This window comes from Empidonax traillii, unplaced genomic scaffold (assembly GCF_003031625.1).
Source record: "Empidonax traillii isolate 1590-97213 ecotype Southwest subspecies unplaced genomic scaffold, ASM303162v1 scaffold1421:size180434, whole genome shotgun sequence".
NCBI lineage: Eukaryota > Metazoa > Chordata > Aves > Passeriformes > Tyrannidae > Empidonax > Empidonax traillii.
The window spans coordinates 51,778-79,622 of record NW_020956614.1 but is presented as its reverse complement, the minus strand read 5'-3'; the positions used below and the strand labels follow the sequence as shown (position 1 = coordinate 79,622).

Sequence of the window (27,845 nt, the reverse complement as noted above, 5' to 3'; positions counted from 1 at the left end):
AGACATCCGAAGACTGACAAAAGAAAAATCTAGCCCCTGTTTGCACATTTACCAATCCCAAGAATTGTACCAAAAACAAAGTTACAATTTTTCCTGGGATCCATTCAAAACCCACGGTAGTCTGCTCCAGGCAAGTGCAACCTCATATCCATATGCAGATGACAAATGCTAAGCTATTTCAAAACTGAACATAATCTCCAAAATACAAATAAAATATCAGTAAAATAGGCAGCAATTTTTATCTATGTTCCCTACATTTATTCTTTATGTTTATCTATGTTTCACTCAGAGCTATATACTCATAAACATGCTCATAGGAGCGATGCAAAGTCAATGCTTAACTTGACTAGAAGACGCCTCTGGTGGCAGTTGTGAAGAACAGTTCATAGTTCTAGGAAACATGCATTTTATAGAAAAAACTACAGAAAGCAGATTAGGCAGTTGGATTTGTAGTGAAAATTCTGACATATGGCTGCTCATCTCCAAAGCAATAACAATTTCAACCCACCCTTCTTCATGCCTACAGCACAGTTGTCAAATTAGTCTTAAAGCTGCATATATTTCCAGCTAAGTAAGACTAAAATAACAGCCCTTACTGATCAAAAAGGACACCCCTTCCTAGCAATAAAACAGAGAGATGTGTCTTTACAATAAAACCCGAAGTCCTGCTTTCCAACACCACACAGACTCCACACCACATCAGGCAAGACCTGCCTCCCAGCGCCAGCAGGAGAGCAATAAAGTTGCAGAGTAACACATGCGCCATCCTCCTCTGCATCCAACACGACAAACAGACATTGGACATCTTTCAAATACACATGTGCGACAAGGTAAAACAAAAACGTTTATGGAGGCCGGCACAAGCAACAGCCTGAGGCAAAGGGCAGCCTGCAACAGCTGATAATTTGCCTATAGGTTAGACTGAAGTAAAAGCAATTCCATTTTCATTTAAGAGCCCACAAAGAGAACACAAGCAGAACAATGGACAGCTGAGGACTTCCTCTGGCACAGACAGCTTTTCAAGTGCTCTCTTGGTCCTTGGCACTGGCATCTCAGGAAGGGAATAACAAGTCCCATCACACAAACTGACCCTTGTAAGCCACTGTCAACTGCAACAGCTGACACAAGCAATTCCTCTTGGGATGAGGCAACAGCAAGCACCTGGAATGTAGTTTCCAACCTTCTGTTTACATTGGCAATTACCTTAAAAGCTGTTCAGAATGCAAATTAAGTTAAAAAGTTTTCAGTGTTGCATAATGCAACCAACTAATGCACAAATGCAAACCACTAATTATTTTCAGCTGAGCAAAACAGACAAGATCTACAGAAGAAGAGAACTTAACATTTCTCCCATCAGACTGACCAGCCTGCAGCCAAACTAACAAAAGAGCAATGCTAAAAACATTTACTATTTGGTATTTATTATAATAAACAGCTGAACTGCCTAGCCAACGTGCACTGTACTTTTCTTGAAATAACCCTCTTAATGGTAAACAGATTTAAAGCCACAGGTCCATCTGTTCCATCTTTTAAAGGGATAGAGCACCTCTCCTATAAGGAAAGACTAAAAGAATTCATAATGTTCAAGCCTGAGGAAGAGAAGGTTTAGGGGTGACCAAATTACAGCCTTCCAGTACCTAAAGGGAGCCTACAAGAAGGATGGAGAGAGACTTTTTACAAGGGTGTGTAGTGATAGGACAAGGGGGAACAGCTTCACACTGAAAAAGAGTAGATTTAGATTAGATATTAGAAAAAATCTTTACTGTGAGGGTGGTGAGGCACTGGAAGAGGTTGCACAGAGATGATGTGGATGCCCCATCCCTGGAAGTCAGGTTGAATAGGGCTCTGAGCAGCCTGGTCTAATGAAAGATGTCTCTGTCCACAGCAGAGGGGTTGAAACTACATGATCTTTAAAGGCCATTCCGACCCAAACGACTCTATGGCTCTATGATCTTTTTATTTATGCTACAGTTACCTTAAAAGATGTCCAGAATTGAATAGGAGCTGAAAATCTTCATGAAGTATCTATTTTTAGAGAACATATTTGCAAAATATTGTACAGCTAAAGCTGAGCACTTCCTATGCACACCTGCATTTTTTCCTGACAGCATTTCAGTGCAGGTTCAACCAAACAAAACCGACTTAACTGCTCATTCAAAGAGATGCTTTGTTTTCAAAGAATGACAACTCAAATCTTTAAAGAAGGAAAAAAAATTCACTAAAAAAATTGAACTATTTTACTTTTCCAGAAAAGCTTGTAAAGTATTTATTACAGTCAAAGTTTCTCTTCATATTGATGACTAACCCAACACATCTCATTTTTTACAGCTAGAAAGAACATCCAGGTAACATGAAACACACTTTTTAAACAAACACTGAAAACACTTCAACTGAGAAGATCAAATTTACATGAAGGAACTCATAGCTATACATGCAAGTACACAACTTGTTGCGCATCCACAACCAGGCAGCAGGACACTGTCAAGAGCAGATTTCCAACATGGATCATTCCTGCCATAATCTGCTCCTCCCAGTCCCACTGGCAGTACCTCAGGCAATTATAACTGTGGAGAAATACAAGGTTTGCCACAGGGCAGTAGATCAATGGCTCATCTTTTCCTTTATCACAGTTAATATGTTTATACTCTACCTGATCAAAACCAAGGCCCGTACCAAGCAACCACAGAATGACAAAACACTTGTCTACACAATTGAGGAATTCCATGTATATAGAGAGTCAGATAAGGAGGTGTGCCTGATCTGCCCCATTTAAACACAATCTCCACAATCTGAGTTAGCTGTAGATATGATACCATTATGCCTCAAATTAGAAACTGCAGGCAGAGAAAGTACTCGATGGAATCACACATCTTTTTCAACCCACTGGCTCTTCCCATCCCTATGGTGATCTTAACTCAATACACCACAGTTACTAGGTCTGAGTTAACAAAGCTGCAGACATCTGTCAGTTATTCTGAGTGATTTGTTCAGCAGCATAAAATGAGCTAATGTACAGAGATAGAATAAGTTGGTAGCCAGGGTCCTGCAGGAAGCTCACAGCTCTAGCAGAAACAGTAAGCGTTCTGCTAACCACACACCTTGTCCAAGCTTACACCAAGGGAGCCACTACTGCAAACTGAGGCGTAAACCTTTGGCTATGCTTTAATCGCTAATGCTGTAAATAACACAGGAAGAAAAACACCTGCAGAACCTCCTGGAGCACTACAGTCCAAAAGCACGTTCATCAGCATTTGTACCGCTGGATGGCACTCAGGTAGTAGCTCTTCTCTCATTTCTCAAGTAGCTTGACAAAACACGGTTTCATGGAAGAGACATAAGACTAATTTTCATGACTAACAATACTAGCATTTAATTTGCAGAATATAAGTTTATTAATGTATTTCTAATGTTAAAAGTACCTCACCAAACAGTTAAGTGAAAAACGAAGGAAAAAGATTACAGGAACCGAAAATAATGCCAAAATTGCTAAATCAGGACAACATGAAAACAAGACAATAATTGGGAGAGGGGAAATCAAGTTTTCCCCAATAAGGTTTTGTTCTGATGGCCTCAAATTTCTTTGGTGGGTTTTGGTGTGGGTTTTTTTTTTTAAATTTTGACAAACGACACTTTCAAAAGTGTGACTTTGGATTCTTACTTACATTTACAAAAACCTTTGGAAAATACTTCCCCTTTCATTTAATTTAAGGTCTTTACTCCCAAAAGCTCTTAGCTACTGAAGAGAAAACAGCACGGAGGGGGGGAAAAAAAGAGGTAAGCAGAGCAAGGTATGTGTAAGTGCAATAACCATTTCCCATGGTTTCGTAGTATATGGGAATTCAAATTCCAGTTTCAGCTGCCCAGTGTTTTGAAAGAAATGCTTTGCAAAATTAAAGACTTCCACAAAGAAGATAAGGACTTCACAGTAGCCATGAATTTCAAACTAGATAGTCTGAGAATAGTAAATGCTGCCTTTTCTCAAGTATTCATTTATCTTAAATCAAAACACTTATTTCTAGAAATACAGACAAACAAAACCAAGATACATTATTGCAGACCTAAAACTAGATAAAGGTATTGGACTAAAACAGCAGGGAAAAAAAAAAAAAAGATTTCTCCTGATCTTTTCAGACCTAAAGACAGCAAAGGTGATATAAAGAGTCAGAAATTGTGGAAAAGCAGTTTCAAGAACAAGTCTGACTAAATCCTGCCCTTTGCTTCCATGCAAAGAACATGAATTCTGAAAATATTTTGAATCCTGAAACAGTGTTTTGTCCATGTAATGTGCATTTACACTGCATATATGATACAGAACAACATATACACTGCAAAGCAAAAAAATGTAGGTCTTTAAAACAAGCTTAGGTTTGTTGTGGTTTTAAATTAACGTGTATCATTTTCTTACCTTGCAAACGGTCTCTGTATCCCAGGGTAAGATGGTCCTCAGATCAATAACTTCACAGGACACACCAAGCTTTTCTTGAGCCATTACTGCCACCTCTTTGATCACATGTACCTGAAAAAGCAACATATTATCACCAAACAAGCATGCAATTTCTGTTTAAGTTGTTCTAAATTAATGCATATTCAAGCAGTGCTTACAATACATGACCCCCATAATCAAAGGAAATGGGCATTAGTATGATAATATAATAATTTACTGATCCTCCAACACATAGTTTAATACCACCATAACAAATGTTGCATTATCTGATGACTGTAATTAACGCTTTGCTAAAACAAAAAAGTATTCCCCTCTAGCAAGAGGCTCTTACTGAACTGGAATACAGATTATTCACTCTCCACCAGTCAAGGAATCTACTTAGTAGCGTATGTAACTGCATCATGGTAGATGTCAAACAATTCACATCTACTACCATCCTTTTCATAAGGTATATTATAAGAGTGGAAAAGAAACCAATACTGCATACATTCAAAATTGTATCTTGACATTATGTTATAAAACACTTAGGCAAAATGTATTTCAAGCACTGGCTTTCCTAAAACAAACATCTGCAAGCAAATGCCCCAACACAGAAAATAACAACCGTTATGACAATAACTCAGATTATCCTCCGCAAATATCTCAGCACAAAGTATTTACTTGTGAGATATGAAGGTAAAAAAATTTCTAGATATGATGCTGCCAATAAACTCTGGGGCTCTCCTCACAGTTAGAACATTTCATAATATAGGTTTTGGACTGTGCAGATAACCTCTATCAAGCAATTTCTAGGCATAGTAAGGGGTTGGAGGCCAATGACCATCCCTAAGAAGCAATTTGGATGAGGTCATCTTGATCTTGAAGGCAACAGAATATAACAACATGGACATGGTCAGGCAGTGTCAGTTGCCTGAGGGTCATGGAGCATTAATAAATTCTATACAGGGCAAAAAATCTACACAGAAATAAGATGATTAGGGATTTAAACACACAACTACATCACGCAAATATGAACAGCTAAACACCAAAGAACTATTTTAAAAGGTATATCAGTAGAAGTATTGTAATAATAGAAAGGAAATATAGCTTGCAGTATTTTTGTTTAAAATTCTAATACATCTGTGACCGTAAGAAGAATGTTTGAGAGTGTTCAGCATGGCACACGAGATGGATATTTCTGCTATTTCTCTGATGCAAAAGGGAAAACGCTTACCTAGCTCACAGTGGATAAGGATTAGCTAAAGACAATAAAAGACTGAGCATAACTGGAGAGGAACTAAAAGCCTTTGCTGTCCTTCATTAGCACCACCCAGGAAAGCCTGCATAAGGGAACCCCACCAGAGCAGCAGCCAAGCGACCCCCTTATGTTTATAAACATACAAGAAGTTACCAGCGAGTATGTGCAACCGCTCTGCCTACTGACAGTGCAGGACTGGTAACACCATTAGCAATCCAAGTTTAGGTGCACAACCCACAAATACTCTCTGCACAAACTCACTGAACATATTTGATCTGCAGAACCCTGGCACATCCAGAGCATGCTGGATTTACTGCATATGGGTGAAACATCTGTCCCCATGCTGTTTTACACAGCCACACCCATGGTTTGGTCAGCTCTTAAATCTGGATTAAGGCTGCACATCTGTCCTATTACTTTTCACATCAAAAGAAATGCCTGTCTTAACTTTTTCCAAGCACCAAAGCACAGAGGTTTTATGAAGGATGTTACTCCAAGTCCTCTCTGCATTACTGCCTACGGGGTAAATTCAGGATACTATTAAATCTCCATAGCCAGCTTTCAAGCCTTTACTTAATCAATATCTGATTGAGAGAAATGAGTACAAGTAAAGATGTTTAAGAACTCCACAATTCAATACTAGTGCAAAGTATCAGAAAATAATAGGAATAAGATATAAAGGAGATCAAGTAGTCTGAGGATAAGGAAACTACCACAGAAAAGCACTGAAGATTACAAATTTCAAACAAAAGCCAAACAAAAAACAAACATAAAAAAACTGACAACAACAAGAAGGCACAACCCCAGAGATCAATACAAGACTCTTGTGAAGAAAGTTTCAACACTCTCTCCTGTAAAAGCTTCTAAAATATAATCAGGCCAAGAAAACAGCAATTTCTCGAAATTCCAACCTATACTGAAGTTTCTTTTCTATAATTCTGGAAAATGAAGACGTATTTTCTTACCAGATTTTTCAATATTTGCACATCTTAATTTGGGTAATGTGTGTATGTGTCCAATCATGTTCTTGAACAGCTTTGAAATGTAACTGCTAGAATCAAAACTATAGCAATCCCTATTTGTATTAAATGTTCAGGGAATTTTTAACTCTGTGTAAAGGAAATCCCAGACTGCACTTCTTTAAATCCTGCCGTAAAAATCTATACTTTTCTTTCAGCTTACTATTTTGAACTTTCCTTTCCCACCACCTTCCTCAGAGCCACATCTCACTGCCCCATTCTTAAATCTGTCACTTTCATAATCATAGACAAATCATTAACCTCTCACACATGTCCTCTTCCACATTTCCAGCGTCATCTTCAATCGAAAATGATTAATAACTTGCACAATAAAAAGCAGGTTTCATATAACTACAAACACTGATAAACGTTTATTCGAGCATGTAGTGGTGGAAGATGCATGCAGTTCATTGTCTGGCACATGAGCTTGAATTCAACCATCACCTGACCCACCCATGGTCCAGGCTTTGCTGGGTGACAAACAGTTTGTGAGGACGTTACTGACCTGCGTGCCCCAAGCAACCATTGTCACATCACTGCCCGTCTGCAGCACCTCAGCTTGAGACAGTGGGATGTTGTAGGGCTCCACAGGAACTTGTTCCACTGAATAAATTTTTTTTTAAAAAAAGGGGGGAAATAAGCATTAGATTCCTTTAGTATTCAATATCACCCCATAAAAACATATATTAAAATTTTTCTTTGGTGTTTCCGCCATCTAAAAAAATAAATCGAAGTAGCATTAAGTATTAGCATTCATTTCAAAGGTTTAGCTGTAATTCAAATTATTTTTAATTACACTGTTAAACTCTACACTGAATGTAGTTTTAATTCATGTTATATACCACAATAAGATGCATATATACACATACAAAAGACAGTAATAAGTCCTGTATATCAAGTCAAAATATCAGTATCAGATTTGGAGACGGACACCGCTACTTTTGATTTAAAAAAATCAAATAACCACTGCAGTTAATTCCAATAATCATCAAGACAGTCTTGAAATTATACTTCAATATTCAGACAAGAAGGAACAAATGAACGGCTGTGCCAGTACCATCCTGATATCTGCCAAGAACAGTGCTCCAAAGTTTCACATTTAAATTCAGGGAAAAAGTTTTCAGAACCTACACATACAGCAGATTTTCTTGTCGGTAATGATTTATAAATATCACATATTTCAGAGAAGCACAGAATGGCTGAGGTACGAAGGGGCCACTGGAGATCACCTAGTCCAAGCCCTCTGCTCAGAGCAATGGCACTGGTCATTCAGGGCCATGTCCAGCTAGGTTTTGAGTATTTCCATCGTCAGAGATTCCACATCTTCTCTGGGCAGCCTGTTCCTGTATTTGATCACCCTCACAGTAAAAATGTTCTTGTCTATGCTTACGTTAGAGATATCTCGCTTTACCTGAACAGGCACAGAAGGGACATACATATTAACTAAACCAATCTTTCTAAAAACATAACAGAAAATTCTTTTTCAGCATAATTCAACAACATATATTCATTTAATCAAAGAAAAAAAAATTTAGAAATGCATTTTAAACACAAGGTGCTTTTCAATACAGCAAAAAGTCAGATCTATTTGCAAACAATTTTAATGTACTAAAATACTAGTGTCTTTCTGTAATAATTTCTTTGAATAACAAGTGGCTAAATTAATATAGGGCTGGGAAAGAAAGAGAAGAAAGGCACATCTAGCCCTTGCTCACTGCTCTTTACCGGTTAACAGTAAAGCAGATCAGGTTTCTGTGGATTATGCACATGGTAAAACCTCAGGCCAAAGAAAGAGGTTCTGAAAGAACAAAACCCACGACTGTACAGATTGGCTTTGCATAACTGTCTTTGTCATGAGAGGGTCATCCACATGAAACCTGGAGAAAAAGAAACTTAAAAAGATGCCATGGGACCCTCGACTGGAAATCCAGGCAACAGAAATGAAGGAGAAGGTTTTGAGGTGAGTAGGATGCACCAGAGGAAGAACTAGAAGATGTAAATGATACAAAAAAGAGCTTTTTCTTTGTGTAATGGTTCTATCCACTCAGGAAAATTAAATATAACACAATATTACACAAATTAATGAGTTTCTTATGATAGCCAAACTGTTCTGCAAAAAGATGTCCATTAGATGAGCTCCTGACAATTTTAAATGCAAAATTCAGCCTGTCAAAAATTTATAAGGAGGTCCAGATTTGGCAGGATTTTCTTTATATGCCTTTGCAAAAAGTCCTCTCCCCACTGATAATGATGAAAAGTAGCACATAAAATTATTCTATGATATTCTTTCATAATAACTATCTAAACCAGAGTGACAATGTTTACATACAAAGCAGCCCAATCATCTATTCCTGAAGAAATAAATTATTTTAAATCAAGTGTTTCAAATAGAGCAATTAACGAAAAGTTGTAATTATTAGCAAAAAAGGGCCACCACTATTTCAAGAGGCTCCAACATCTGTTAGATTTTCTAAAGGAGCAGTCTGAACAGCAGAAAGAAAACACATGTTTTCTCATCTTACCTGTCTTGTCTCTATAACAACCACTGATGCAAGTTATATTTATTTCTACACCACCAATGTCATATATAGTACAATTAAACGAAACTGAAAAGGTCAAAAAACATTAGAGTAGGTTCTCCACAAGATGTCTAAACCTGATAATGTCAAAGTGACTCATATTGTCCTTTGATTCACAACCATTATGTGCTCTTGACACTGCACAGGCTTTTAACTACTTTTCATAAATCAAAGCCCCCTTTTTCTTTGCAATTCAGATATTTTCTTAGTATCTCTGACATTTATGGGGACGTCACTACAGCACTTTCAATAACATCATGATCTTGTAAGTTCAATAGCAACAGAATTCTCTCTATATATGTGTACTTGCATATTTAACTCTGGATTTTTACCCAGAAAGGCTTACATTTCTTTGCTCCTTTCTAATATTATTGAAGGAAAATTTATACTGCAGTTTGATTAGGAATAATGCCACTTAGTTCTATTTCTTCTTTTTTTTAACTCAAGACTGTATAAAGCATTCCACTTCCAAAGTTAATTGAGCATGAATCAGACTGTAAATGTAAATTCACCTTTGCAGTCAGATTTAGATATCTTACCCAATTTTCACAATTCCTCTAAAAGGCCAAGGCCCAACATAGCTAGAGACCAAACAAGTTAAGACTTCTGCTGAAATATTGTTTTAACAGTGACTATCAACACACATGTGCAAAAAAAAAAGTTGCTTTATTGGAAAATACACAAAACTTTACCTGCAGCTCTGTAAAGTATTTTAGGTTCAAAAAATATGCATGGATTTTTGTCCTCTATGCATGACAGCAGCAATCCTTTGGCCTGAAGAGGACTCCTTGGAATAACAACCTGTAAAAACATTTTTATATAATTTATTTATATTGCAATTCCACTAGAAACTTCCTCAATACTATTTAAAACTAAGCAATTATTTGCTTTAAATGAGTCTATGTACAGATTGAACAGTTCTTACAAACTGAATTAGTAATACAGCACTGATTTTAACACGCATTCCAAATTTTGAATTTTATTTTGCTCCTTGATGAGGCTTTAATAGCTCCCTCTATGCTGTGATTTAACCACTGAGGGACTCCTCTCAGATAAGGCAGAACTAACATCTTAACAACAGATGGAAAAAAAGGAACAGAAAAAGGAACAGAAGAAAGTCAGTCAGATTAAAATATATATGTAATATATATAAAAGTTTATATATTTTATATATATATATATATTCTTAGTAAAATAAATGTAGATGTTTAAAAAAAATTCAGCAGGGTGATCCTCAGTTGTTTGGGTAAAGATTCGTTAGAACAGACCTAGAAGGTCTTCAGGCTTAGTCCAGCAAGTTTTGAAGACTGAAAAGGGAAATAGCTATTTAAAGTTGCCTTTCTTTGTTTATGGTGGAAGCCTGAAATTTGTTCATTTTGGAAATGAACAAACACCAATACAAACCTTAAACTATTATCAAGCAAAGAAAACTAAGTGAGGCCTCCAAATATATCTGAATACTTGGAAGAAAAAAGTATAACTTATTTGCCAACAGAAGAGTTAATTTTGGATGATCTAAGAGAAAATTAGTTAAGAAAACTATTCCAAAGCTGGGAGTCACTACCACTACAGAAAATGATACCAAAAAGACCAGTTCACCTTGAGGACACGACTGACAAAAGCAAACTGAAAAATACATACTGAAAAGTCATGTTTAACGAACACACTTTTGTTATCAATTTAGAACTCAGCAGTAGAAATTCAGATCTGAATTTATTATCTGCTCAAAGGACGACTAGGACACTATGCAGTACATAATAACATAGCCAAGGAACTTTACTTGCTATTGCAAAAATCACTGCTAGAAACTCCACTGGAATACTGTGTGACTATATCAACCCTTTGGAAAAAAAATTAATGAAACAGATGTCAAAAGTGCTCCAGAAATTGTTAACATTACTTTGATAGGTTGATTTGTTTGGTCTAACAAAACAAAGACTAAAGAGAATACAACTGGTTTAGTAAATGAAACAGAAGGTGAAGAACAGGTAAGTTAAACTTATAAGTTAGTCAGGAACAAATATAGGCTGGAAATGAAAAGAAAGCTTCTAGCCATGACAGCAAATATTCTCTCTTGCAGAGAATCAATAATGTCTTCCATGCATTAAGAAGTACATCCTCACAACAGCAGACAAAAGATACAACCATTCAGTAAGTGTTCTGTCACCTCGAAAAGCCTTGTGTCAAGTACCAATGACTGCAGTCCTTCCCCTGAACAGCCAAAGTTGTATAAACTCCCTTTGGCTTGGGAAATCCAAACCTAACCTGCCACTTCAGAAAAACACAAAATAAAAGGGCAAAAACCTTCCACAGAGTTTAGCAAGAGGATGCTCTCCCAAAGGTCAAACCCTACCCTTCTCAGCTTGTAAGACATCCCCTTTCCTTCTGTAATAATGGAGAGAATATGTGTAGATATGGGACATTAGAGAATGCATCTGAACCACAAGTTCATGTGCACTTCTTGATTCCCATGTTAAGGGCTAGCTTTGGGTTCCTTCAAAAAACAGCTTTGCAAAAAAATATTAAAGGGATAACATTATTTTTACAAAGTAACAATATTCAAAAGATGGAGTCTAAAATACTTCTCTGTGCACCAGAAACTAGTATATTGTTCCATCAGTTCCACCCAATTAGCCTTCAACTGAGATGACAACTCTTAGTGCTAGCAATCTATTTTTGCACTTTAACCAAGGAAAAGTGAAAGAAAGTGGAAAACCAACAAGAAGAAAGATCAGAGGTGGGAGCAATGAATTTATATTATGCAGCATGACTAATAAAATTCTGACTTACTAACTTATTGAGAAGACTATGCACCGGTCTATGTAGTACTAGAATTAGAGTTTGAATCACCTGAGTGAACGACTAACTTCAGCACGTGGTTCAGTATATGAAAATTTGAGATTGACCTAGAAGATCAGCAGAAATTAGATAGACCTGGCAACAGTATTTTAATCATGTAAATTATCTTGTGCTTTCACATAAGAAACTACTCTAGTTTTTTTTAGGAATGCCCCAAATATCATCAAGAACACCTAGAGACAAAAATGTATCCTAATTCCTCAAATATCATGAAATAAAATGTGAATAATGTAAGGGATTGTATTTAAGTAAAGAGAAACAGGAAGGAGAAATGGCTATGGTCTCCATCTAGATGAGTAATATCTGAAGCTTTAGAATACCAAAATCATACATGGACAACAGTTTAAACAACAAATAAACAATGAACATGTGTCTTTAGCAAGTAAATACCAGTTCTGCTTAAGCCTTCCACATTAATCAGCTATGAGTCATTGCTCAACGGTCTGGATGCCAGCTAACCCAGAAGTACAAGTTTATAGACAAAAATTTACTCAGAAAAAAATGGAGAGCTGGCAAAAAGTGCTCTCTTAATGTGAGATGACTAGATCCTGCAGCTCCCTCTCCTGTAAGCACTAGCAAACTTAGCTTCAAGGGATGCCACCACCTCATGTGGAAAGCTTGCCTAAAGGTATCACTCAGAGAATCCTCAAGCAGTTGAGGCTGGCAGGGACCTCCAGAGATCATTTGGTCCAACACCTCTGCTCAAGCAGAGCCATCCAGAGCCAGTTGCCTAGAACCATGCGCAGACAATTTCTGAATGCCTCCAAGAATGGAGACTCCTCAATCTCTCTGGGCAAGTTGTGCCAAGTGCTTCCTCATGTTCAGACAGAACCTCTTGTGTTTCAGTTTGTGCCCACTGCCCGGCACTGTCATTTATATAAATTAATTCAATAATGCAGTTAAGACAGATAAAGAAAGGAAAAAAAGAGAAAGTACTACTTATTAGTGTTAAGTTTTTAGGTTCTGTACTATACTGGGCACAGAATGGTGTAAAATATATGTTTTTAGTGCAAAAAGCAGACAAGTACAAAACGTTGTCTACTTAAGATTGCTTCAGTAATGGCTAAAAATCTCAAACACTTAACACAGTTTAAGTTTTATAAATTGAAAATGTCTAACAGTTTTTAATTATGTATTTAGATATTTTGCTGTAGACTGACATCCTTTCTTCCCCTACCTGCATTCAGACTCATTGTTAGTCCAGTCCATTACAAAACAAACAAACAAAATTCATCTTCATAAAATAAGAGTTACTGTACCTTTATTCCTGGACAGTGAGCAAAAAAGGCTTCTGGACTTTGAGAGTGATATAGTGCACCATGACCCACACAGCCCCAGGGTGCTCTGATGGTGAGGTTTCCGCAATTAAATAGGTCTCCAGAGCGGTAACGATATTTTGCTGCTTCATTAACAATCTGGGAAGATTCATATACAAAAGTAACATTCAGTCCAATACCTTTAGTTATGCATCATTAAGCCACTTCAATACATGGGATGCAACTACATCATCTGCACCATGCATGAGATTCAGAGGACCAAATTAGAAGCAAAGGAATACTGTAAGCCAGTGCAAAGACAAAAAATTTTTCAAGGCAAATGAAACAATAATTTACTGTGTTCAAGTTAGATGCCTAAGCCTCGGGGGTAGCCTTATAACCCAGTTGTTTCCTCATTGCACACTGTCAGTCACCCCAGTTCAAATCTGTGATTTGTTCTGTGGACACATGGTCGGCTGCAGCTGCATGCAAAAATGAGAAATTGTGTTGGGAAGACACAGCTGATGAAGTTAAGGCTGCTGAAGCCAACACAGCCACAAAACCAAAAATTAAAACAAACAGAGAGGCATTTGCTTCAAACAACATCTTTAATTTCCATTACTTATTAAGCCTTCAAACTGGTCTTGGTACAGTTTACTGTTTACAGTACAGTACTGGTACTGTTTGCAGTTTACTCTTGTTTACTTAGAGCATGCATAAATATTAGTAATACAGCTGTGGATATATTTGCAAAAATTACATATTCAAACCAAGTATTAATGCTAATAGAAGAATAATTTAAACAGTCATAAGATTTCTTTTAACCTCTCTCAAATTTATTTATACTAACCTGATCAAAAGCTGGAAAAATGTAATCTGCAAACTGAATTTCTGCAATGGCTGTAGCACCTGCAACAGCAACTCCAATACCAAAGCCAACGATTCCTTGTTCACACAAAGGGGTGTTGAAAACTCTATCTTTACCTATGTATTAAAAAAAAAAAAAAAAAAAAAGGACAAAAATACTCCAACACAAAATTCCTTTAATACACCAGAACTAAGTGGAAAATACTGCCCCAGAAATATTTGACTTATAAACAGGTCACATGCAATTAAGCATACAGCTCTTTAGATGCGCATTTTTAGGTATAGAAACAATAACCATCCATTTCAGGTACAGATACTTCCACTTTAACTTGTAACAACTCAGAGGAAGAGAAGGAGAAACTAAATGAAAGACAAGAACAGTTTCTGTAACTTACAATGTTCTTAACACTGCAAGGAAAATAATTTGTTGTGATGTATATACAGTTAAGCATGCATAGCCTTCATGGTTACATGGCAGTAAAGAACACTTACAAGCAAGAATACTTACATGCATTTTTAAAAGCTTACAACAAAGATAAGTGTTGTTTCTTCCATTTTTTCCAGGCAGTCAAAAATAACTGTCCCTACCCAAAGGCATACAGTTCTATAAGTCTCTATGAAAGCATACTGTCTCTTGCCCACACTCCCCATCACCGGTGCCCATTCTTATCAGCCTTCTCTCACAAGGTAAAGCCAAATTTAAAGAATTTGCCTTGTCTCCAAGACAAGAGAAAAAAATTCTGTTCCTGCTGCAAACCTAAAATATTTGATTTTGTATCTTCCGTGTGGGAGTGCAAAAGGTTACTTTAGGCCTGACATAATTCTGTGTTACAGTAATTTCAGATCCCAAATATGCATAAATCTAATAGATCATTAAAGACAAAATTGTTCAGTTCATGAAATTATAAAAAAGGAGTGGGAGAGATGAAACACCACTACAATATCCTCTAAGACATGTTTATAATATTTGCCAGCAGTACTTTTCTGCCAAGAGAGTACAACAGAAGAATCTCCTTATGCTATTAAATCTTCCCTGTAGAACATTGGGAAATAGACTATATAGGAGTCCATCGTGCATGAAAATGCCAAAACTTCAAACTAAATAGAAAAAATGTGCACACCAGTGGCTATGAAATAAATTAAATAACTAACCATGACATAAGTAACAACAACAACAAAACCAGACTAAACCAATAAGTGGGAAAGTTGTTACTATGAAGACTTGTAATTTCAATATCAGTAAGTTAAATTAGAAAACAGAAAGTTAACCTAAGTTTTCAGAAATGGATGATTAGGGAGAAACCATTGCCCAAGGCTGTATTTACGATATACTAAAGGGAGATAAGTTTTACAGATCTTTAAAATACATATCTTTCATCTTCACACATGACCCTGCACAGCACTGTCACTCCTTTTACACTGTCTTTGTGCTTTACCTGGTGTTTTGAGTTTCCTACCTAAAGGGTTGATTTTATTTGGGGGGTTTGTTTGTTTATTGGGGAGGGGGGGGGCATATTTTATATATATAAATTTTTGGCTCTCCCCTCTGCTTTCATTTTTTTCTCCCTCCACCAGGAACAAGACTAAGATACCATTCATTTAAAGCAAGTAAAAAAAAACACGCCATCAAATGATCCTTCAATGTTGGTGGTGTCAGTGAGGCTACACAACCCAACACCAAGCACAAAGAGCTACCACAATTGCAGGACACTCCACTATTTTTCATACAAGATAGTGGGAACAAAGAATGACAGATCGCTTTTTCACCTATAGAGACTGTATATTGTGTGAATTGCTCTCATTCCTGAGATAGGTGTGATCTCCATTTCTATATAGCATCCTCTGGTGTATTCTCTCCACTGACAGGCATCATGGTCAAAGAAAGAGGAACATAAACTCCCTGTGCAAACATGCAGTTGCCCCAGGCCTTCTTGCCAGTTGTGATAGTGCAGAAGCCCTGCTTTAGATACAACCGTAACAGCTGTCCCTGTACTCGTATCCACCTGTAACACTACAAACACTTGGCAAACATCTTCCCTCCTTTTTATTTATCTAGTGTACCATGAATTAGACATCATTTCCCTTCTCTTTAACTGGTGCATATAAAATTTTAATTTAAAACAGAACTCATTCTAAAAATGTATTAACATTATGAAGACATATGGTAATGTTGGTAATTTTCTTTCCTACTTCTTAAAAGTCCACTGGCAGATCACTATATTTCACCTCACCTGCTTACAGGATATTTTGATACAAGACTTATAGCTCACCTAACCTTATTCTTTATTAACAGGTTTTTTCAGAGTACACTGAAATAGCCTAATGTACAGGTTCCACAAATAATTTTATATCATCACACAAAAACTGAAATGTATTTGAACAACCCTGAAAAATGAGCTTTTAAATAATAATTGGTACACACTCGAAAGTTAGCTCTTTAATATCAATTTTGGGTAGGTGAACAAATTTAAGAGTGTGTTAGTTCCACCACACTAGTTTGTCACTCTATAATTCAAAATATAAAATACGTCCTTTTAAAACTGCTGAAATACCGCTGAGATATTAGAGGCAACATACTGCTACCAATGGAATATGATGAAATAAATGAAGTGAAAATCAATAAAGCAAAAGTGAAATGTAACATGACAGCTGTAATGTGATCAGCTTGAAGCACCTAATTTGGACTTTCAGGACTACAGGCACAATTCTGAAGTACAAAGGCTTAAAACAGTAAAGATTGAGCAAGGGAATTCAATTAATGATATTTATTACTCTATAATGGTTATGATTATACCATTAAAACAATAATACTGATTGCTTAAAAGCAAATCCTAAAGCTCTCTACTGTTCATCAGATGGGAAAACAAGCTTGAGTAGAGTTTCAAGGGGTAAAGTTTTCTTTATAAAATCTAGCCTTTTAAAACAAAAAGATATACACATCACTAGGATAAAACAAATTCAATTTATTTATTTGAATATTAAAAATTTTATGGCATAGCTTTAACCTCTTACTATTATTTATATACTGTGAAAATCATTACTAAAAACTAACACACAATATTTCAACACTTAACATTTAAACACATTGAGCCTGTGTATTTTTATCTATTTTATTTCACGGGGGTTTTATTTTTCACATTTTTTTTAAATGCAAAAAGGAAGGGAATTTTGATAAACAGCCATTTACATCATCTCTTGCAAACCAGCTGAGTCAGATTTCAGCTGAAACATGACTGAAGCAAACAAATTACCCAGAGATATGTTGTCTTTCCATATTTCATTTCCTTACCCATGAGGAAACATTTCCTAAAATGTACTCTTCTCCTATGATTTGTGTCAGCCACACCGCTCAAAACAAGCCAGCACAAACTGTTCAAGCTCTTGTCACTCCAGGTGAAAGCAGTACCTCTACATTTTCTGAGCCAGGTGCGTCAGCCTCTGAAGAAAGACGTTATGCTGGTGTCCATTTCAATTAACCTGCCTGGCTCTATAAACATCCCTGGTTTCAGCCACCTGAACAGGTCAGTGCCATTTGCCAAGTAGTGAAGGAAGCAACATGGCAAACAGGGTTATGTGAAAAAAGAAAAAAAAAGGATGATTCTTCTCATCTCTCCAGCCCGACAACTCAGGATTAAGATTAGATGCACGTTACGGAAGTGAATAAACACTCCAGAAGTGTCCCCTAATAAGGCAAATCTGAAATTACTACACTAAGGAAAAAAGCAATACCTGATTCAATTTTCAAACAATTACTTCATTATGCCGAGATCTATTTTTACTTAAATAAAAAAAGATTGATCTTTGTGATTTTCGGAACAAAGACTACCCCACAAATGTTCAAGTTACCATTGACCCTCTGTCTAAGAGACAACAGCTTTAAGGCAGTCTCAAACACATCTTCTTGTCTGCCAAGAATAAAGAGTTTCATAGCAACCTAACAGAGCATGTTTACAGACATACGTAGTCGATTATTGTGCATTAATGTTCTGGCCTGTTTCCTCTTTATTTGTTCCAAGACATCAGGAAAAAAGTATTTCAGATTGCAGTATCTGCAACGAGTCATGTTCCTGTCTTAATGTAACTTCAAAAATGAGATAGTCAAACAATATCAAATCTCCTAAAATGTTAACACACCATCCAATGCCCCAGCTCTAAGTAATTTCATATCACTCTGCAAGAGTCTACACCAGACCATTTGAGTGGCTTAAGGAGTACTGATGGCAAGTTAGTCAAAAAAGAGTTGTGTTTTGTTTTTAAGATACTTGCACATCACTGGTGTTAAAAAAAGGCATCTTAAAAGATGTCAGTACTGAGCATTTTATTCATGATCCCATCGACTTCCATTTAAAACATCCATTAGAAGTCAAATAGAGGAGTGTAAGAAGCTAATTTTGTCCTCAAATGCAGCAGTCAGGGCTGCACGTGCAGAAATAACAGGAAAGAAAAGGAAGCCTCAACAGATTAACTTCTTTGCTACTCACTAGGGACTTCCTGTAGAAAATGCAAATAGAAGTGAAAGATTTCAATCAGTCCTGCCTTTGAAGACCTTTTCTAACCCTAGAATATTTAGGATATTTCACAGATATACATCTACATAAGTCTACTAACTGTATCTCCTAATAGAATTAAGACAGTCTATCCAGTAGTCAAACTTTCTTAGTCCCACCATCCACTTTAAGCCTTGTTTTACAACTGGTGACACTTGTTATCTACCATTTCTCTGATACTTTGTGAGAGGGTTGGCATAACAGCAAGTAATTAAGTAAATTTATACTCAACTCTTTTAGAGCTCCTGGGTAAATACAAAAGAGTCCTAGTAATTTCTGATTAATTTTAATCATTTTGGTTTACTGATATCCTAGTCACAGTTCTCAAGCTTTAAAAAAAAGGTGTGCATGGGCCCTATTCCTCTATAGGGGATATCAGTAAAAGCAGATTTACAGCTGAATATAGAAATTTCAAACCTACTTCTCAATAGCAGGCCTTCAGTTTCACAGACACAGAGATGGTTCACCTCTCACTTTTGAATCCTTGCACACTAACGCACCATGTCATTAAAAAGCTGCTTTTTCCAGAGTTGTCCATGTTAAAATACATTATTTCATCCACCTAACAGATGAAAAGTAACTATATGAAAAGAAAAATATTTCATATGCATGTACCTTACAACTTCTTAAGCTGACTTTTACCTACTGCACATAGAATAATACGATTTACAGAATTGAGCTATATTCCTCTCCTTTTCTTCCCCAAATCTGTATCCTAAAAGAGCCAAGAACATTTGTGTGCCCAGATACTCACAGCAGGCTTCAAGGACCCAGCCGTGCCTCTGGCACAGCTCAGCCAACTCCATGGCCAAGTGGTCAGGTCTCAGCCCCAAGTCAAGTCCACGAAAAGTCTCAAGTCAAGTGCAGTGAGTTGGGTCTGTTACAGGAGAAACATTTATATCCACACACAGACACAAATCACTGTGTATACACTGCCTATGCCTTCAAAAGAATTTCAACATTTAGTTCCTTTGAATGAAAAAGTAATTCCAATTTTGACTACTTAGCAACTAATTACATGGTATTCTCATTACTTTTCCAGTAAATATTCCAGAAAGTCAAGCTATGGCAGTAAGATACAGGAGTGAGTAAAAAAAAACATACTGCAGAAATTTGTGAGCAACTGACAACAGGGTCAGAAAAGAGATTTGCATGCACTAAACTAAATTGGCTTCTTCCTATACTGCTGTTGCAAAATTCACTATCACACTCTACTCTGCAACAAAGGAGCTGACTTCTTATTCTAGACAGAAGTTTTAAAGGTCAAATGACAGATACGTCCCTCTTATTCGGTTTCACTTGTTTACAGGAGTCCTAATTATGCTTCATTTGGGAGGAAAAAAAAATCACACCAAAAAATGTATCCTTCTGAAGCACCAATCACCACAGTGTTGCCCAAAGTAAAGGTCATCTGTTTTGCCCAGCAACTGATAAGAACAGGAATTCTTCACAGTTTTGTCATACGTGCCATTGACACAACCAACACTTCTGAGGAGTAGTTTAAATTAAAAATTAAGAACAACTGGAAGATAGGTTTTCCTTTTAAGTCGCTTCCAGTTACTAATTCCAAGGCAATCATACATTTGAAGAAATATGAATATTTGAACTAACAGTTCAAGCTCAAAATGTTTTCAAGTCATTCTCTTATTCAAGATGATGCATTTTTCTTCCAAGAGTTCATTAGATCACAACTACACTCTTATCTCCTCTCCCCCAGGATTCCCTTAGGAGAAAAGCATATCTATTGCATTTCATTTAACCCTTACTCTCAAAGACCACAAACAATATCAGAGTCAGAAAAACTGCTGAAGTACAAAGAAAAGGTTACCATGAACAGGGAGCAATCTCCTCAATTACTTACAAATTCTTACAATCTGCACAGTTACCACATTTCAGGTTTCGAAGGAAAACTTGGTAAATTCTAAAAGTTCACAGCATTACTATAACATTGAGAACTTACTTGTCAGGCTTGCAGCCCTCTGGATGAGGGAAGACTCAAAAAACCTAATTTATAAACACCTCTGCCTTCCTAAAGCAAATAGAGAAGACTTGCAAAAGGGGAAGCTGATTATATAAGAGGAAAAACCTCACTACAACAATAGTGAAATGCTGGGACAACCTGCCCTGAGAGGTGGTACAAGCTCCTGTCTTGGGCATGTTCAAAACTTAGCTGGACAAAACCACAGGCAACCTAAACTGACTCTAAGTTGAGTCCTGCTTTGGACCAGATAACTTTCTAGGTCTTTTCCTTTCAGCCTTTAATGTTCTGTGATTCATTGACAGCCCCAAGCAGGGCTACATGCTGACTAACCAAACTTTTTATGCCTGTACCTGTCCTGTTGATGGAAGCATTTAATGACACTGATAAAATAGTACTGATTCAGCTCCACATTGTTAGAAAAACATTCAATAAGCACCTCACATCTAAGTGACAGATTTGCTCACCAGAATTTGTTTTTACTTTTCTCCTAAGGGAGTTAGGGGGGAGAGGAGATAAAAGTGTAGTTGTGATCTAATGAGCTCTTGGAAGAAAAATGCATTGTCCTGAGTAAGCGAATGACTTGCTGAGAACACTCTGAGCTAGAACTGCTAGTTCAAACATTCATGCAGGTTGCCCACACCACACTGAATTCTTTAACATCATCTGGCTCACATACCCAGTTGTATGCTAAATAAAAAACTGTAATGCCTAACTATACAAGGGATTGCAATGTTCCTCCAGCTATGACTAATAACATTCCTTGCTCAGCCACAAAAAAATTTTGCTGTGTGAGAAGCACACTTGCAGAAAAGCATAACTGACTATTAAGTGTGACATGAGAAGCTCTACCAGATGACAGAATGCTTACTTGCAAAAATACGCCCTAAAACTGACATCTACCAAACACTTACATGTGGGTATAACCGAAGGACATTATATCAGCCTAAATTAAGAGGCTTAGGTCAGTTCCAAGCATTTTCACACTATCTGCAACATCACATGACAAAGAGATCCAACAGGAAGCACCAAACAGTTACCAAAGCTAAGTATTACAACATGTTAATGAAAATTCTGCTATAATAGGATGGGTACACTATCTGGATGACAAATAAAGTAATAAGCAAAACTGTCAAGCACAAGTTATGCTCTCTCATGTTCCTCAGCATCAGCGGTGTAGAAATACTTTACAGTAAATGTGAAAGCATGCTGGATCTACCTTGAATTGTAAAACAACTATTCCCAACACAAGAGCAAGGATTTCACGCTGCTCAAGAAGTACTCAGGAGCAAAGGGCTGAACGACCAGTAATCTGCAGCCATGAAAACCATCTCACAAATCGCACTTGCAACCGCGTCTGCCCCTTTATCATGCAAAGCATGAGCATGAGAAAAATCCAAAAATTGATCTGTGCTTGGTGTTTCCATGTAAATGTGAAAACTCCTTACCAGGTTTTGAGGATTTAATGTTTCTACAAATTAAAAAGAAAGAAGATCTTTTATAATAAATAACTAGCATGACTAGCTGATGCTGAGTCACCAGAAGACAACTCTGAATCAAGTTAGATGGCTCTGAATCAAGTTAAATTAAGATCACCCTGCTCTTCAAAGGGCTTCTGATGCAAATCTGCTAAGACAATTGACCAGACTTGAACACTAGTCCTGACCTTTTTCACCCATTTAGGCTTCAAGCAAATTACTTGCAAGAAAACTCCTTTCAAGTTTTACTCCCTGTAATAAAGTCTTTGGCACTTTCTTAAATTGAAATTACCACACTCTTATCACCAAACTCAGAGGCAGAAAAAACAGTGAACATACTAAATTAGTCCCATTTGATGAGTGGGATAAATGAACAAATATCCATTCGTATGTGGGTGATCACAGGACTAACCAATCACTTAATTCTACCTAAGAAACAGGAAAGGTATAAAGACAGACATCTAAGAAAAGGTACATAAAATGTCCTTGCAGGTTTGGTATTAACAGAGACTGCAAAGACTAGTTATGCTCATCAGTTCCATCTTGTGTCTTTAATACCTAAAGTTTCAACCTCGTTGACACAATATTATTAAAATATTATTTTTACATGTTTCACTGCAAGTATTTTCTAAAGTGGAAAATTCCATTTTTATGATGCTCAGCAGCACACACTTTTTTGCCCAGCAATGTATCTTGAAGTATCTTAAAAATGTGTTAGAAGAGCTTTCTTAAGCTCTGCACTAAGTATCAGGTTCTGTATTAAAAAGTATATTCTTTATCTTTCCCTCAAACAGGTCTACAACATATAAAAAGAAACTTAAGAAATATTAATAAGTCCCAAGCCAACAAAATACTGCTTTTACACCAGGCACACTATCAGAACAACTAAAACAAAAGCAAAATTAAAATGAAAGCTGTTTAGCTCTGACACAGACTGATTTATATCATTATCCCACAGATACAGACAGTGTAAAAAGACATATTACATTTTAGCAAGTTCTCAAATAACTTTTCCTTTTCTAACTGTAAATCTTAAAAAAAGAATTGGCTATTTAACATGAAAACGAACAAAATGTACTATTGTGTAATGAGTCTGGAACACATTCTCCAGATGTTCCTGTTCAAAGGCATTTATATAAATCAGAACAAAATCCAGGTCTTGCCAAACTGCTCTGGAAGAACCAGGCAAGCAAGCTACAGAATTCTCCACTTAAATCCATCCCCAAAGAAATAAGGATAACCAAACCCCAGACTACTTAGGTTTTACTCAATCTATACATAACAACTAGTCATTTTTAACTCTGAACAAAATGTTCCACTCTCAGCTTAAGTCCACCACATCAAAAATCTCGAAGTACTTTCTTCTACCACATAAAATGTGGTAGGAAGAACCAGCACCTATGTGAAAGAAGCACTGTGCTTCTCCAACAAGCTTGCAGTCTGCCCCTGAAGCGTCAACATAACATTTTCTATCTACCTGTATATACAATAAACCCCTAACACCTATGCTACTTTAGGCTGAGTTTTTCCTCCTCCCTATAATAGCATGTATGTTCTAAAAAAAAATATAAGACCCCATGATTATTGACTAAAAACCCCACATAAAACCCCAGATGTCTCCCCACCAGTTTAATTAATACTCAACCACTAGTAGCTTCTGGGAGGCAGAGCGTAGTACCTTAATATACAGCATTACAGCCCATCCAAATTGTGTTCTTGTACTTCTTGCCTTTGCACTGTTCCTGTTTGGCACCACAGGAACAACCAGAACAACCCAGAATCTCCACTGACAGATCTCTGCTCCCTCACCAGTAGCACACCATGAAGTCTAGACAATAAACAATTTCCTGAAATCACTAGCAAAAAATATTTACAATATAAACATTTTAAAGTATGGAATGGATTTTGGAGGCAAACTATCAGAATTTTCTTTAAAAAACCTCTACATTCTATCTATCTCCATCAGCTCAACTTCCATTATTTCATGCTACTAAAAGCCATCAGTACGTTAAGCAATTTTTGCAAGTATATATATCCAAACTTTAGCCAGGAAGCTTCACCAAATACTGTAACAACCCAGGGACAACTCTTATCTTCTCACCTATGTTTCCCCTCATAGGCTTTTCACTTAAAGCACAGAACTTGCCTTCAGGAGTTTTCTACAGTTCAAGCTCATAAAATAATATCCTGCTCAAGTAAATACTTACCTTCAAAGAATGACTACCATTATTTTAGAATGGCTGGCATCCCTTGGGCATGGCCAAGTACAGCTATCTCCTGGCCAAATAAACAAAAACTCCTGAATTATTTTACTGGACTATAAACAAATGATTCATTTACTGAGAATGAAGTGTTCCCTGAAAACTCACACAGATGTTTACACCTTAGACACAAGTCTAATAGCAACCAGGGATTACAGTGGATCAGATATTGTAAATAAACATTATTGCTGCAAGACAAAATAGCATCATCATGAGATGTAACAACAGAGCTGTAAGTAACCAGGTTTTACTCAGTAAGACACAGAGTAAAGTGTCCAGTTTTGGACGGCTTATAACCTCCAGCAGTCAGAGCTCAGAGAAAACTGATCAATAAGGAAAAGCTTCAAACCATAAGAATAATCCTGCACTGGGACCATGTGTGCAGGAAAACCAAAGAACCTCCACCACTGAAGGCTAAAAAACAGCCTTTGCCGGCTGATCTGTCCCAAAACATACCCTTCTCTTCAGAGACCAAATTCTGTAAGGCAGGCAGAAAGGAAAGAAAAACAAAACAAATATGGAAGTGATAAATAAAATCATTTTTAAAGCATCCAGCTGATTGCTAATGTGGCTAAGTCATCCTGACATAAGGTTGCTATTTTCTCGCTACAACTGTAACTGTGGTTTCATATGTAGTTCAGTCACTTGCTTTTTGATGTGTTTGAAATTTTCCACAGGGGAAATTTTTGATTCAGCTCCCCCCATTCTCACGGGATTCCACACAAGTGTTATGCCTTCTTTTGATTTTCCTTTTTGTTCTGTGATTTTCCAATTTGCAAGCAAATATCCTGGACTAACTGAACTGACAGTAATTATTATTTATAATCTGCTCCCCACCTATTTCACACTTTTTTTTAAAATAAGAGTTTGAAAGAAAAATATCCTTCTGACTTCATCTACACTTCTAGTGACATCAAAATAATAAAGCATAGGAAGGATTATTTATTAAACAATCCTATAAGCCTGAAAATATTTAGGGAAAAAAGATATCTAAATTTCAAGTAACGTGTACATACTTATTGCACTCTTTCCATTCCATGAGAGGGAATTTATTTTAGCTATGAAAAATGAGTAAGGAGGAAAAAATATTGAAGCTGTATATTCCTCATTTACTACTGTCTGCATGTATGTAACTCAGAATTATCTGAAAGGAAATGATCTGAGATTGATTTTGTTTTGTACAGGAGTGACACAGAATTGTTCCTACCTAGCTCCATTTTATCAAGTGTCCATCCAGAAAAAAAAAAAAAAAATTAGTGACTGCAGATTAGAAAGGACTTCAGGACTAAATCAGGTCACAAACTGACAGTCAACACTGCATTGCTAAGAAAGGCAGCAAACATCACTCTAGAACGTATCAGCAATGTTACACAGAAACCTTATGAATGGCATTTTGTTCTAATGAGGGCACCATAAGCTGTTGTGGGCAGTACCTCTCTGTGTGTACTGGCAAACAAAACGAAGGGAACAACAATAACAGAGACCAAACAGAACACCTAAAAGAATGCAGAACAAACAAAAATAAAAGCCATGAGTGAAAAACCCTCCAATCAGTGACAGCACATTAATCCAGAAAGAAAGAAACTATCTTCCTCTTGTTCACTCTGCTATCACACAGAGGAACCCAAACAGTGACAAATGAATCACATGAGCAAAAGATAAATTCATTCCAAAATATTTCAAATGAACAACTGCTGACAAAACCATTTTTGCTGTATCTCCATAAAGATCAGATATGGTATTTCAGTCAACCACATGTGGAGTAAGTTCAGAAATCCTGAGGGACAGCACTAAGGCCAAGTCGCTTCTATCCTGGGCAAGCGCTCACTTCCGATGGGAGACACCACAGTGCCACCCTCCAGAAACTGAAATAATCTCTGAGATAAAAATTCCCATTTAAAATATTCACATTCTACCTGCATTTGCAAATAGTTGCAAGTGAATAAAAATACCATTATTCAAGAATTCCCTCCTGAAGAGTAAAAAGCTCATTTACACTACTCTTAAAGTCCAAAAATAATTTTCAAAAGCTTAGAAGACTACCTATTCAGGCCTGCAAATATTGGAAATCTAATTTACAGTCACCTAGACTTCCTTGGTGGCAAATAGAAGGACATTCCATGAAAGAGAACTGCAGACTGCTGTGTAATAGAGGATTGAGCAGAATCTCAGTAAGTTTACAAACCTCATCTATAAAAGTGAACATATAAACACAAAAAAAAATAAATCAGCCTCCTCCAAAGCACTGCTGTAGGGAAAGACCTGTCAAGCCCATCTTTCTTCTGTTGGATTCCCAGGGTTCTGAGAAAAGACTGATCCCATTCCACACTCTCAGAATACCAAGCTTTGAAATAGTCAGAAAGCTCTTGACCCATACCCTCGCAAAGGACAGTCTTTTGACATGGCAGTAAGCGCACATTAGAGACTCCCTTCAAGTGCAGGCCAAAATGGTATGAAACACAAATTGCTACAGAGGCTAATGACTACACAGAGGCACTTTTAGATAAGGAAGCCCTCAAGCTGAAGGTGTCTGGAGGACAGCAGAGGGACCATTCGAGGCAAGTATTATATATGTACTTTACTTCCACTGTTTGTACAATCTTAAAACCTTCATTTTTTGGCCACAGTAAAATAATAGGTCTCTTTTTTTTGGAGTTACACCAAAAAGCCTGCCCCAGCATTCTTCTGAGTGGTATATCTTGTCAATCACTATTTCAGTTTTCTTGTTTCTCAGTCTTCACTTCTGTCCACTTTCCTCATTTTTACCTTATCCTCTGTTTTTCCCTCCCATTTCTTTACCTCCTATCATCTAATTCCTACCTCTGATCTCCTCTGTCTTTCTGTCATGTGGATGATACTGATCTTTACATGCTGCAACTTTATTTCACACTTCAGACAGAGCAATGGGACACATGTATTCCCAATCCAAGATCATTGTTTCAAATCCACTTGCAGAACTTAAAGACAAATGTACAGTTATTTCATTTGGATAGCATTTCCTCTAAAAGATGGAAATAAGAATGTACTTAACTTTAAAAGAATAAAATTTAAAAAATATTTGCACACATTACCTAGGCTATAAAAATACACTAGGCAGATAACATCACAATGCTTTAAAGACAGGACACATCTCTAGGACTATGGAACAGCAGATATTCCTTATTTCAATAAAGATACTCCAGAGGTTAGAGGATGTAACATCTGCAAAATGGTGACAACCAAAATCCTGACAGAGGGTGGTGGGGAAGCAGATAAGAAATAAAACATGAAAATGCCTTCCACTGCACAAGACTAGAGGGAAGGGACAAAGGAAAAAAAAA

At 36.8% G+C, this 27,845-nt stretch overlaps 1 protein-coding gene across 6 annotated transcripts in view; it reads right to left on the bottom strand.

Moving 5' to 3' along the window:
• The window catches only part of BCKDHB (branched chain keto acid dehydrogenase E1 subunit beta), a 114,455-nt gene that overhangs the window by 76,536 nt on the left and 10,074 nt on the right, over positions 1 to 27,845 (bottom strand). For 5 of the 6 annotated variants that reach the window (XM_027907227.1, XM_027907224.1, XM_027907223.1 and 2 more), the window contains exons 4-8: positions 14,245 to 14,378; positions 13,398 to 13,553; positions 9,972 to 10,080; positions 7,206 to 7,303; positions 4,406 to 4,516 (exon numbers count right to left, since the gene is read on the bottom strand). In XM_027907227.1, coding sequence (XP_027763028.1) covers positions 4,406 to 4,516; positions 7,206 to 7,303; positions 9,972 to 10,080; positions 13,398 to 13,553; positions 14,245 to 14,378 — 608 coding nt within the window. Of the gene's footprint in view, positions 1 to 2,430; positions 2,565 to 4,405; positions 4,517 to 7,205; positions 7,304 to 9,971; positions 10,081 to 13,397; positions 13,554 to 14,244; positions 14,379 to 27,845 lie in introns of those variants that run through there. The other variant, XM_027907226.1, reaches the window with a different exon arrangement.